At 40.5% G+C, this 13873-nt stretch overlaps 1 protein-coding gene across 5 annotated transcripts in view; it reads left to right on the top strand.

The window, feature by feature from the left end:
• The window catches only part of LOC135224639 (Fanconi anemia group J protein homolog), a 1012503-nt gene that overhangs the window by 949167 nt on the left and 49463 nt on the right, over window positions 1-13873 (top strand). For all 5 annotated transcript variants that reach the window (XR_010316790.1, XR_010316791.1, XR_010316792.1 and 2 more), the window contains one exon: window positions 5804-5915. Coding sequence is in view for 2 of the 5 variants with exons in the window: in XM_064263852.1 (XP_064119922.1) it covers window positions 5804-5915 (112 nt within the window). In the remaining 3 variants the exon portion in view is untranslated. The remainder of the gene's footprint in view (window positions 1-5803; window positions 5916-13873) is intronic.

Genomic DNA, 13873 nt, shown 5'->3' on the forward strand with positions numbered 1-13873 from the left:
GGAGGTTTTGCCAGAGCCTGTGGAAGTTGTGGGGCCGTCCGGTAGTAGATCTGTTTTGCGACAGCCAGAATAAAGAGGATTACCAACCTATTGCTCTCCGTTGTTTTCCAGACCAGGAAGCAGTGGCGGTCGACGCATTCCTGATGGATTGGTCAAACTTAGATCTGTACGCTTTTCCTCCGTTCAAGGTACTGGGGAAAGTGATGAAGAAGTTCAGGGAGAGCCAAGGAACGAGGATGACCTTAATAGCCCCGTTTTGGCCGGCCCAAAGTTGGTTCACAGAGGTACTGGAATGGACAGTAGATACGCCAAGGACTCTTCTCTAAGAGTAGATTTACTCAGACAACCCCCACTTCGACAGGTTTTCACAAGAATACCCTCGCTCTGGGTCTGACTGCGTTCAGACTATCGAACGTCTTGTCAGAGCGAGGGGATATTCTAGAGAGGTGGCCAGTGCAGTGGCTAGAGCCAGAAGAACCTCCACAATCACAGTATATCAGTCGAATTGGGAGAATTTCCGGAAGTGGTGTAAGAACAGGAAAGTGTCTTCATCCAGTACCTCTGTGACCCAATCGCAGATTTCCTTCTATACTTGAGGAAGGAATTGGGCTTGTCAGTTTCGACAATCAAAGGTTATAAGAGTATGCTAACCTCAGTGTTTAGACACAGGGATCTAGACATCTCGATAACTTAGACCTTAGAGATCTGATTAGGTCATTTGGTACGAAGAAACAACCACAATGCAGGCCACCTGCTTGGAACCTTGATGTGGTCTTGAAGTATTTAACTTCTAGCAAATTCGAGCCTTTAGAGAAATCCTCTCTGAGAGATGTTGCTAAGAAGACTATCTTTTTAGTAGCATTGGCAACTGCTAAAAGAGCTAGTGAGCTTCAGGCCATATCGAAGAAAGTGGGATGGAGACATGGCAACGCAGTGTGTTCATTCCAAGAAGGTTTTCTTGGCCAAGAATGAGAATCCAGCTAATCCTTGGCCAAGATCCTTTGAAGTTTTGGGTCTAGCTGAGTTAGTGGGTCACGAGCAAGAAAGAGTTCTCTGCCCAGTGAGAGCGTTGCGGTGTTATATGGAAAGAACAAGAGATATCAGAGGGGAATTCTGATGCTCTGTGGTGTTCAGTTAAAGACCCCAGTAGACCCATGACGAAGAACGCTCTAGCCTTCTTCATGGAGAGTTAATTAGAGAAGCTCATATGTTGTGTCAAGAGCAGAGCTTTGGTATTTTGAAAGTGAAGGCTCATGAAGTCAGGGCAGTGGCGACTTCATTAGCTTTTAAAAAGAATTTAGCCCTCAAGGAAATTATTGAATCCACATATTGGAGAACTAATTCAATATTTGCGTCTCATTATCTTAGGATGTTCAGACAACCTTTGATAATTGTCAGACGCTAGGTCCATACGTGTCCTCTGGTACAGTATTGGGCAAAGGAGTTACTACCCCATAACCTTCTTTTAAGCTAGTTGATTTTATTAGGTGATGGTGTTTGTGTTTTTTGGTCGTCTGAGAAAAGGGTGCGGTACTTTTGATCAGTCTTGTTAGTATTATACGGTGATGGTGTGTGTAGTTCAGGTAAATGATCTATTACTAGCTTGAATGCCGTGGCATAAGAGGGCTGTACGGTTCTGTCAACACATTGGTCACGCAGTTGTCAGTTCCAGTCTTAGCTTCTTCAACATACAGGACACTTCCTTGTTGAGAGCTACTAAGGTTTAAGCAGGCTTAGAGGCAGGACCTATGAAGTCAGCTACCTTAGCAGGTAAGGCAACCTAGAGTTTTAATAATATTTTAATAATATTTTATACTCTAATAATGTTGCTGTCTTTGACCCACCTCCAAATGTGTCAATCAGCTATATATATACCTGCCAGGTAAGTGTCATACATTAAAATGAAGTTTTTATGTTAAAACAAAGTTTAATGTATACTTACCTGGCAGGTATATATAATTTAATTCCCACCCGCCTCCCCTCAGGAGACAGGGTTTAGAGAAAATCTGGCCCAATTGGGAACGGTTCCTAGCGCTAGCGCCACGGTAACGGGTGGTGGTTGCCTGAACTACTAATAGGTTACTAGCGTTTGCCGCGAGTTTTTGAAAATTTCTGCCAGGTGGAACAGAGAATATAGCTATATATATACCTGCCAGGTAGTATACATTAAACTTTGTTTTAACATAAAAACTTCATTTTTTTTGATGAATTTCATCATAAAATGCACTTTTGTGATAAAACTATTAAAAAAACCATGTAGGAAAATTTTTAGGCTGTTTTTTAAGCATTTTTATAAGGGTTCCAAAACATTCGCGGGTTCTAACTATTCACGGGGGGGTCTGGTACGCATCCCCCGCGAATACGGGGGACCACTGTATTATGATATTCTTCGTCTGTATGTTAGCGAGATGTTTTGCTTGTCTTTTCCTCATTGGCGTGATGAAATTCTTGCCGAAACAAAATTAAAAATACGTAAGAGCAAGCGAATGTCAGAGGTGAAACTCGAACATGTAGACTACTTGGGGTTTGTGCTCGCACTGAATCGTGTTTGAACTTGGTAGCTGACTGACTTCCCTTCTGCAACTCATGGAATCTCTACATATGCCATTGCTCACAATTTTTTTGACAATAATTATCAAAATTTACGATAACAGAAGAAATATTGCATTTTCTTGTACAGATCAATGTTTTTGGCTTATTGAGTTACATTTACTAATTACCCTGTAACTACGAAAGTAAGAGGAATTTTGATAAAATATTTCGTATACGTATTCTCAATTGGCATATGAAGCTCCATGAATTTTTTCATGACACTACATTATACCCCCGTATATAAGGGTTCCGGCCGGCCCCCTTGATTCCATCATTGGTCATCAAGAAAAAGTTTTTTGGTAATTTAAGCTTTTAACACTTAAAAGTAGTGACGCAAGGAAAAGGAAGTTTGTATATTGGTCATGATGAGGCATATCAGCCATTGTATAAGCATGAACACAAGGAATTATTTTACTGTACATTGGTTAATACAGGTTACATCTACTTCATAAAAGTAAGATGCTACAATTTTTGTTATGCAAGTTGCAATTCATAATTTGTTCTTACAAACCCATTAATCATGAAAGAGCCTTGCTGGTTGTGAATGGATCTAGTTTTTCTTACCTGATAGATCTTGTAGGGAAAACAATTCCCTGCTTATTAAGCGTCACATGACTCTTTAGAGTGGTTGTGCTGCCGTGGTTCTCAGGGTTATCTTTATGTCCTATTATGGTGATGTGTCATTCATTTGTATTTATTCACAAGTTTATTTATTCATTTTGCTTCACTTTGATGTGTTTTGCTTAGTTTTTAGTGCATTTGTTTCTAATTCACATTTTCATTTTTTGGTCAGAGGCATTGTGGTGTAACTGGGAGTGTGCTTTTCAGATTACAGTTATGTAGCCTTCAGTTTTCAATTTCTGTCTCGACTCTTCCTTACTACATATTCTTTGCCTGGTATGAAAATATTGTCTTTTTTTATTGTAAGTTTGCTTCTTTTTGTTTTGCTAGTATTCAGAGAATAGTTTTTTATTGTAATCATGCTCTTAACAATTAATACATACTGGTGTAAGCAAGGATAGTATCCTTCTTTCATGTTGTCCTTGGACAAGGACCTGCATGTGCAATGCCCTTCTTATAGGGGCCAGTAATGTTCCTCTTAGTGGACTTGTCTGGTGTGTTAGGGCTGGAATGTGAATCAGTGGTTCAACACCCAAAAGGGAGTGCCCGAACACCATGCATTCTGTGACCATTTATGTAGATTAGCCAGCCTTGTGTTCGCTTGGGATCTTGTTCTTCAGCAGCCTGTAAGCATTTAGTGCTGCAGTTGATGAGTCCTTATAACCTTCTTCCTCATTGCTCTGTAGCTACAGCATTCAAGTCTTGAGCTCATCTGACAAGGCTTCTTTTCTATGAAGATTGCCCAGAGCAAGACATAAACCAGCTTCAAGTCCCCCTTTTGTTCTGGGGATTTGAGGTCAGTCCCACTAAGTTGCCAGTTAGTGGGAATGTGGAAAGAGAAGATGATCCTCCATCTTACCCAATCCCCTCTCCCTCAGTCTGAGCCTGTCTTCAGGGATTTCAGAGGATGTGGAACCTTTGGTCTTGTAGGTTCTCCACAACTGCAACCGTTTACTGTTCCTCCAGGAATTACTTCGTCTTACCCTCCAGTCTTGTGGAGATGGAGGTCTTTGATGACAGGTGGCTTCTGTGTTGCAGAAAGGTGCCACCAGGGAGATTCATCTTTCTCAGCAGGTTTCTTTGTAAGAGTCCCATTTGGGTAGAGGCAGTAAGAGTGAGTCAGGTCAGTTTGATGAACAGCAGGAATGCATAATTAGACATTCCAGTTTGCCTGCTTTCCAGGAAGTATCTGCAATTTTTATTACAGCATCTTGTGTCCTAGTTCTGGGCTCTTTACTTCAGTCTATGTACAGCCCCACATGTCTTCACCAGAATTGTGGCTGCCATGGCTCATCATCTTCGCATGTATCTCTGTCAGTATCTGGTTACTGGCTGGTCTTGGCTTTGTCAAGGAAGGAGTTGAGGAACCACCTACAGCCTCTTCAGGAGTCGGTCCTGTAAGCAACAGATAACTTGAAGCCACACAGACATTGCACTTGGGTATGTATTGCACTGTCAGATTTGGTCTGCCTTTGAGGAACAATGTTCTCTTAAGAGACCATCCAGGAGTTTGTGGGTCATGCTTGGCCCATGGGCAAGATAGTGATAGCTCATTTATTGTCATGAAGAAGCTTGATTCCTCTCCCTCCAACTAAGTCATCTTGGTGCTGTCTCCATGCAGATTTGTGTAAGGAGGACATTGTTGTTGATCTTCACTTTCCTCCTTTTCTGACTGCTGAGACAGGTCCTGGTGATGATGTAGTCGTCAGTGAATCCTCAGATGACTTCATTTTATCTATTTTAACAGTTTCTGGACCTTCTATTAGACATTTTAGACAACTCTAGAGTCTTTCTGGACCTCTTATAGACACCTTAGACAATTTCAGCCTGCTGAGAGTCTAATTTTCACTGATTGCACAATCATCGTGAGTTACTACAACTTTGCGTATGGAGATTATAATCTTAGAGAGAGTGGCTTTTCTGGGGTCACCACCAAGGCTAGGTTTTCTTGTGTGGTCTTTGGGTGCTGACTCTCATCTCAAACTCTTGGATAGAGTTTTTCATCAGTTTATTTTGCCAACCCCTAATTTTGACTTATATCTTAGGTGCCATATCTTAGGTGCCAATTTGTTTGTTGCATAAAATATGCTTCACCTGACCTAGCTGATTTTGCTCACAAATAGGTAGGCTGCTGTTGCAAATGGTGTTTAGTTCTGGTATCAAGTTTCATATTACTCAGTTTGCTTGGAGTTTTATCTTGGCTACAAGTAAAATATGACATAGTTTGTCGTGCGAAGTTTTGATCTTCAAATACTTAAGCGAGGAGCAAATTCATTTTGCTTTCTGTTGATGTCCCCTGAATTCAGGTGTATCATTTTTAGTCCCTCCTATTTATTTATTTATCACCTTTTTTTAAAACTCCTCTCTCTCTGGTCTGCTTTCCCTTTGGAACCCCATTGGGTTTGTAGTGTGTTGACTGTCCATAACAGTTTTCAGTTGAAGATTAAAGAATTAAAAAGAAGACATACTGCTGTTAGTTGTAGCATAGCAGGGTAACATCATCATCATCGTCATCATGATTTATATTTTCATTTCTTTCTTTTTATAGCAAGGTATAGAGACATATTGTAAACATGGCTTTTCATTTCAGGAATGTGGAAAAGGGTGGCGGTATAAATGGTGCCTTTCTTATGGCAGTCTGTAGAGGGAAAGTCAGTGAAGGTCTTGACTTTACTGATGACAATGCAAGGGCAGTCATTTCTGTAAGTATAAAATATCTCACCAAAAACTAATTAATATCAGTCATTCTTATGTTTGGAAGTTGAATACAATTTTTCTTGATGGCGTGAAACATTATTAAATGTATATTCTAGATCTGCTGAAGAGAAAACCATATGATATTGTTATGGTATGGATTATTATTAAGTAATCTTTTCAAGTCAGATAAATATATGTGAGTTTGGTTTTCAGACAAGAAATGCATAAGACAATTTAGAATCTATCCTCTTTGCAGATTTCATTGGTAATAAAATATTATCATTGTATGTATTTCTAGTCAACACTAGGCAAAAAACAACTTTATTAAAACTGGTAAAGCTAGAGCATATTAAAAAGGGCCTTAACTAGTACTGCTGCTACTGTTAAACCTCCCCACCTTGCCCCTTCACCACCAATATTGTTCACTACAGCCACCATGATCCTCTCTGACCCTTTGTCATTGTCTCAGTACCTGGTCACATTTTCCCCAATCATGTATGTTTCAGTGTCATTGTCATCCATTCTTTTAAGATGGCTTATCTACAGGAGTTTGTTCCTCAGTATACAGTGTGGGTATCAGTGGAATTAGTACTTGCTATATACTATTAGTACTTGAACTATATAGCACCTCCACATTTGTCATCTGTGATATCAGTACTACAGTATACATATATCATAAGGGTCTTTGTCAAGGAGTGGCAATGAAAGCTATTAAATTTAATCTTGAGCTGCTATGTATAGCACCATAAAGCAAACAGTACTATAGCATACAAGAAGTGTGAACACACCTTTGTGTTTATGGTAAGCATTCTGTTGAATCAAATTCCTTAACAAGGGCCAAATCTCTGGCTGTCTGACTTCAGTGGATATTTCTTCTATTCCAAATTTTGAGAAAAGAGCAGAACCAACATGGCAAAAATTATTGATGTTTTTAATTGCTCACCATCCAGGTGAAACTCTTGTTTCTAATCCACTTCTTGATAAATAACAACAGTATTTGTAGAAATGGTGAAGCTAAGGGTTTGCATGTAAATCTTAATTACTAAACATCCTTTGGAAGGATGTGGCGTAATATGCAATAATGGCAGCACCATCAGGAAATAGCAAATATGTTAATGTAAAATCAGTTACGTATTTTGGTCTTGGCTAAAAACCTTCAGAAATTAAATACTCCATATCCACTTTAAAGGTGACTCATTTTAAGATTTTAAATGTAAATTGTCTCCACATTAGTAATCTTCAACGACTGGATATTGGTACGGCAGCCGTACCCCGATCTCGGTAGATATTGGTACGGCAGTGATTGCGCATGCGCTAACCGTTGTTTACCGCCTCACGCATATCCAAAGACTATATACTGAAGTATATACACAGTCTTGGGCATATCAGTGACAGCAAGAAAAAAAATGGTGACGGAACAGCATGAACGCGGAATAATACATTAGTTTTTCGCCGAAAAACAGATGTTTTCAGGCTTTAACGAGCTGAAGAAAGCCATAGACATCTATGAAGACTCAAACTTTCAAAAATTGGGTAATTCATGGTATATACGTAGGTCAGAACGATCGAATCGGCCCTGAAAAGAATTCCGAAGAGGAGATTCAAAGAGGATTATATATAAATATATACACTACCATCGTACCTTTGGTGAACTTTCTCGGCTCTTTATTCTGCCCGAACTTCGGCAGCTGCAAGGGCCGTTATATACTTTACAATATTCTTTTAATTCACTTCATTGGGTATATTGCAGCTGTCGGAGAAGACGATAGAATTTACCAGGTCCATTAAAATCTGGATAGTGTTTGTTTTTGTAGTACAAAAAAGCGGGACACAATTCAACAAAAGCTAAACAAACAAAAACAGGGGAGGAACATTTTGCTAACTGAAAAAGGGGGACAGATGTTCAAAAAGCGTGACTGTCCCACCTAAAAAAAAAGCCGAGCTCTGGTTTACATAATACCGTATGGATTAGCAAACTGGTAAACGGATACAGCTAACTGCCGTATCTACAGCAAGTCAAGAGCCGCAAATACGGCGCCAATGACAGAATCTGCCGTACCCTCACCGCACTATATTATTTGTACGGCAGGAAGTCTGAAATTGACGCATGCGCAATTCACTGCCGTACCAATATCTACCACGATCGGGATAACGCTGCCGTACCTATATCCTGTGCCAATCTTCAAATATGTATCATACCACAAATTGTAGAAAACTTAACATTATAACACTTTAAACTAATACATACTCTAGTAACAGTGAGATCATTGTAGGTTTGGTATACTTCTTCAGAAAGGTTTTATGTCATATTAGTGGTAAGGTTGCATTTTTTATTGCTCAGTACTTGAACATTTAAAGCTTGGTTACTTTTTATTTTTTTACATTTAGGCAAATCATTTTGTGTGTTGTAAAACTATAGGTTTGCAAATAGAGTGTCTAAAAGTGTTAGGAACCAGTATGTACATCTTTCATTTTAAGTGATTGAGTTACGATATGCTGTTGCTTTTGTGATGCTGCAAACAATATGTAAACTATAGATGACATTTTGCTGTATGATACCATTAAAGAATGATATATAATGCTGAAATTTTTTCTAGAATCATATTTTTATATCATCGAATAGTATGAAGTACAGTAGAGACCCGGTTCACGACCGTATTAGTACTCGACATAATCGGATTTCGCCACTAAATTTCCAATAAACTTTGTATCTGTTTTCAACCAAAAAACCAGTTTCCGACCCACGACCATATGATGTTTGTAAACAAAACTGTTTCCGCCGCCAGCCGCCGCTAGTTGGCGTCATCCAGTGCTACCAAATGTAGCATAATTTCTTGTTTTTTAGCATAATTTGACCCAAGAATTGGAGCTTACCATAATTTCTTTCACACTTAGGATTCTAGTACAATTTTAGAATGTAATTTCACTAAAATTTTAAATAAATGCAGAAAATTCCTCAATTTCATACACAGCTATAGTGAATATATCTTCAAGCGAAATTGCCTCAAAAGCAGCACTAACAAATGAGTTAATTGCTAAGTTTGAACCCGCCAACTAAGGAACTGTTAAAATTTTGTGAATAAAAATAAATAAATTCCCACACAAGTGGCATGACAAACGATCAGTAAAGTGTTAATAATGTTTTTTTCTTCACGAGTAAAGAATTACTTTTTTTTCCTTTTTTAAGTTTTTTTTTTTTATTTTTTTTTCAGTAGTTATCAAAAATTTTAATTGTCTGAAGTGATTTTCACACAATTTTCAAGTATTTATTCATTGTGTATGTGATCTGTTAAAGAAAAATAGTGTTTCAGTGGCTGATGAATGATCAAGTAATAAGTACGTATGTTTGTTTGTTTACCTTTTTTTTAGTTTTAATTTTTCAGTAAATATCAGTAAATAACAAAATGTTATATTTGAAGTAATTTTCACATATTTTCAGTATTTATTAATTGTTTATGTGACCTGTTAAAGAAAAATGGTTCTGAGCGGCATGATAATGATGCAGTAATAAGTAAAATTTGTTGTTTTTCTTCACATTTGTATGTGTGATCTTCCACGGCATTTGTCAAATAGTATAATAGTGATTGCATATCAAATAGTGTACTAGTGATTGCGTATGTGATCTATTAAGAAAAATGGTGTTTTATTACGAGTTTAACCTAACATGTAAAGATCATCAAATTATTAGTTATAATATTGTCTGTTCGTCACTTTGTATCATTTCACCTAATATATAAATGTTTTTAAATTTCCATTACATCGTTGTTTTAGAGAAATGAGATAATGATAGATTAATAGCATAATTCTGGCACAAAATTGCACCATATTTGGCATAAAGTTCTTGCTTGGACCGACTAGCATAATTTAGCAAACGGCTGGTAACACTGGTGACGACACTCAGCATTGTTTAAAGTCCGCAACTCATGTTTACAAAAAATTCAAACATGTGTCGTGTCTTGTACACCTTGCGCGCATTTCGTTTTGCTTTTTCGGTGGTATCAACTCTATACGCAGTTACCTTTTGATTCATCATGGGTCCCAACATTACTACTGGCTATCTATTAAAACCTTTTGCTTTATTGTTAATCTCTGAAATAATGGAAAAGTTGTTTACATGGCATCTCGCGTTTTCCTTCTTCAAAATGTTTCCATCATTTCCAACTCCAAAATAAACCTGAAGTTTCGTCTATCCTCTCCTCTGCATGAAAGTGATGAGCGAAAAAAAGATTTAATCAAGCACCGTTGCTTGATTTTTTTCAAGCGTAGACATATTCTAAAACCATGCTCACACTTGAGGCGACGTTTCAGTAGGAAATGCAATACGTACTTAAGTGTTAGGTTTGGAGTGAAGGCAATGTTACGTACGTAGTTACATGTGCGGTTCGGTAGCGAATGCAATCTTTAAGCTTTGTTAAGCTTTGCCAGTAAAGATGATGTTAGTCCACAGCTTATATCAGAGAAGCCACTATGCCATATTAAGTGCGTAGTAATTAAGAAATTAAGAAGAATCTTTTATGTTGTACTGTAATACGTCAATGTTTACGTGTAAGATTTGGTAGTGAAACCAGTTACCAAGGTCTAAAGAATACAGACCTTGCCAGTTACATACGTAACATGTTCGGTTCGGTAGCAACGCAATCTAAGCTTTTTAAGCGTGCCGGTAAAGAAGAGTTAGCCTTAGGTTAACTCAGAATCCGCTACAGTATACTTAATTATAGAAATTAAGTAGATTCTTTTATGTTTACTGTAAAAATACGCCATTATTTACGTGTGAGATTTGGTAGTGAAACCACTGTCACATACGTAACGTGTGCCGTTCGGTAGCGAACGCAATCTTAATCTTTGTTAAGCTTGCTGGTAAAGAGGAGGTTAGCCTTAGCTTAATCAGAGAAGCCGCTATGGTATAGAATAATTATAGAAATTAAGACGATTCTTTTATGTCTGCTGTAAAAAGACGTCAATGTTTACGTATGAGGTCTGGTAGTGACACAGTTTACATATGCAACGCGTGCGCGGTAACGAACGCAATCTGTATGCTTCGTTTATAAGCGTCCCCTCGGTGAAAAAAAAAAAAACAAAAAAAAAAAAAAAAAAGAGGTTAGCTTGATATTAAACTCAAGAGATGCTGGTACGTAATGGTATAGTAATTAAAGACATTATGAAGATTCTTTATACGTCGTATATATGTACCATGCAGTACCATAATAATTGTCAAAGTCTAATAAGCTTGAAACCAGCCCTGATATTGAACAATTTGCCGTAAAAGACGCACCTTTTTTTTAAGGACATTTATGAAACAAAAATCGTTAGTATCATAACATTACATTTACTGAAAGATATTTTCAAGCGAATTTGTATACAGTATTGCAGTCGACTCCGTAAAAGATTTACCATAAATTAATATCGAATGTAAACGTTTCTAGGCTTATAGCGAGATATGGTTTGTTTACTACCATAGTCCCGATATAAACCACCAGGGCTTGCGCTATGGTTTGTTTCCTTAAATGCCGACTTACTGTAGGCAAATTTTGCACGTTTTTGATAATATAAATTGGGTTTAATTTTAATAGTTTATTAATTTACTGTAATAATTAGACTTGCTTTTCAATGTTTTTATTATGTTAGCAACACGTTTGTTCCGATACGTATACAAACCATCGGCTCCTTTAACAATAGGAAGTAGCTAGCGGCAGCTGGAACGGTCGTAAGCTTCGAACAAGGGGAGAACGGTAGTTAACTGCTTGTCCGACAGTCGCGCGGCAACAAATCACTTTTGCTTTCGGCCGCGGGTGTGAAGGACGTGTTCGTCATCGCTCTCTGCCCGCTTCATCGTCGTATGCTTTGTTTATATTGGTGTTTTGTCTACTAATGGTTTGTTTGACTTGAAAATGAAACTGTAAGTACTGTGTTTCATTTTCATTACTTAATTATGAATCCAACCAACATGGAGTTATCGCCGTAGATGCGGCGATTTCCTCTCTTTTCATGAATTGAACCCTTGAATTATGTCTCGGTGCCGACGGGCGGGCGCGCTCGCGCCGAGTCATGTATTTTGGGCGAAGTGTGTAATTGAAAAATGTAAGTACTCTTTTCATTATATTTTTGCCCTGTGCGTTCGTTACCGAGAGTGTGATTGCGCTCGGCACGAGCCTTTTAATTTTGTATAATAGAATGCAATGAAAGTGGATTCGCAATTGCAATATTCTTTTCATTTTCATTTATTTATTTGCATGAAGTTTAATTTGGGAATTTGATCAATTTTCGTTCTTACCCGGGAATTGATCCTTACGATTTTTTTTATGTGAAAATGAAATCGCAAGTGCAGTATTCTGTTTCATTTTTCATATATATTTTATGATAGCATCATATTATTTGGATCAAGTTTCCGTTCTTACCCGGGAATTGATCTTTTCCCCTTTAAGTTCTATGAAGTGAATCGCAAGGGCAGTATTCTGTTTCATTTTCATATTACTTTTCACTGCTGTGCGGGGGTAGGGGAAGCGAAAAGGTCTGCCAGGAAGTCGTCGGAAAGCTCTCCCGCGACTCCCTTGGTATCCGATTCTTCGCTCTTCCTTCCTGCCCCCCCGCTCAGCTTCTTCGTTGTATTTTGTATTTGGGGTCTTCCTTGCGTTCGGGGTGGGGCATGTCTTTCCCCCGTGCGTGAGGGAACCCCATCTTACTAATCTATCTATGTTACCGCAGGTGCTACATCCGTGGGAGACGACCTTGGACAGGTATGGACCACCGCGGAGGCAGGGCGTGCCTAGCATCCACGGGCTGCTGCAGACGTCTAGCGAGGTCTGGGGCGGTCTCCACTACTACCACGGCCGCTTATGCTGCTCCCCCCCCTCCTGGTCTACACTCCCCATGCTGTGTCGATGACGCCGTCTGCCGCTACTAGGGCCGCAGCCGTACCGATGGTGGGTTGCCAGCCGCCGCCGGTGTTTTCTTCTTCGTGTTGCCTGCCCCAGACTTCCGCTGTTCCAGCAGCTCGCCCCTGGACCGTGCCGCCAGGACCCAGGTTCCGCTGGCTGCCGATGATTCTACGAGGCGATCGCTGGCCTGCCTCCGTACCTGCCGCTGATGTGATTCCCGCTGTTGGCTTGGCTGTCCCTTCTGGGTCTACCGCTGCCGCTGTTCCTGCCGCTCCTGAGCTTGGTTGCTGTTCCTGTCGCTCCTGGTTCCTGTGCCTGTCCATGCTGGTCCTGCCCACGGTGTGTCTTCCCCAGTCCCAGGTCCTTCCGGACAGGTGCAGTCGGGCCGTGTTGCTTCGGCAATAGCCCCGGCTCCGGCCTGGATGGAGGACCTGACGACTGTCCTGCGTGAGCTGACGAGGAAGAGGTGAAGAGGAAGCTGTCATCTTCGTCTTCATCGTCTGCTGCTGCCTCTTCCCCTTCGACTTCTAAGGCCCATAAGCCGAAGAAGAAGAAGGCTGCCTTCCCCCCTAAGAAGTCTCCTTCGGGAACTTCTAAGGGCCCCCCCGTCCCACCCCGGTGGGACGGGGGGTCCTTCTGCTGGTCGTCCTGCTCCTTCGGGAGCGGGGCCCGTCTCCCTTCCGTAAGGAAGAGATAGACGGGGACCAGAGGAGTATGCGGTTAGCTCTGGTACTTCCTCGCCTGGTGGTAGCGGCGATGCCGCTACGCCAGGTTCCGGCTCGGTCTCTCGTTCGCGAGAGATCCCGAGTGTACGTTCTCCCTCGGGAGACCGTGCAGCCAAGTTTCGGCGCCAGAGTTCGCTCGGCGCCAAGACGCGGCACGGAGCAGAAGGCTGGTGAGAGACGCTCAGGTGACTCTTGCCAGGCCAGCGCTGCTCTTGCAGCGACAGCTGGTAACCGGGTTTTCCCCCCTAAGAAGGCTCCTTCGGGACCTTATAGGGCCCGTCTCGCTCCGGCGATTTGGGGAGCTCTTCTGCTGGTCCTCCTGCTCCCTCGGGAACAGGGCCCATCTTTTCTTCTACCAAGGAG

Source organism: Macrobrachium nipponense, chromosome 12, assembly GCF_015104395.2.
Source record: "Macrobrachium nipponense isolate FS-2020 chromosome 12, ASM1510439v2, whole genome shotgun sequence".
Lineage (NCBI taxonomy): Eukaryota > Metazoa > Arthropoda > Malacostraca > Decapoda > Palaemonidae > Macrobrachium > Macrobrachium nipponense.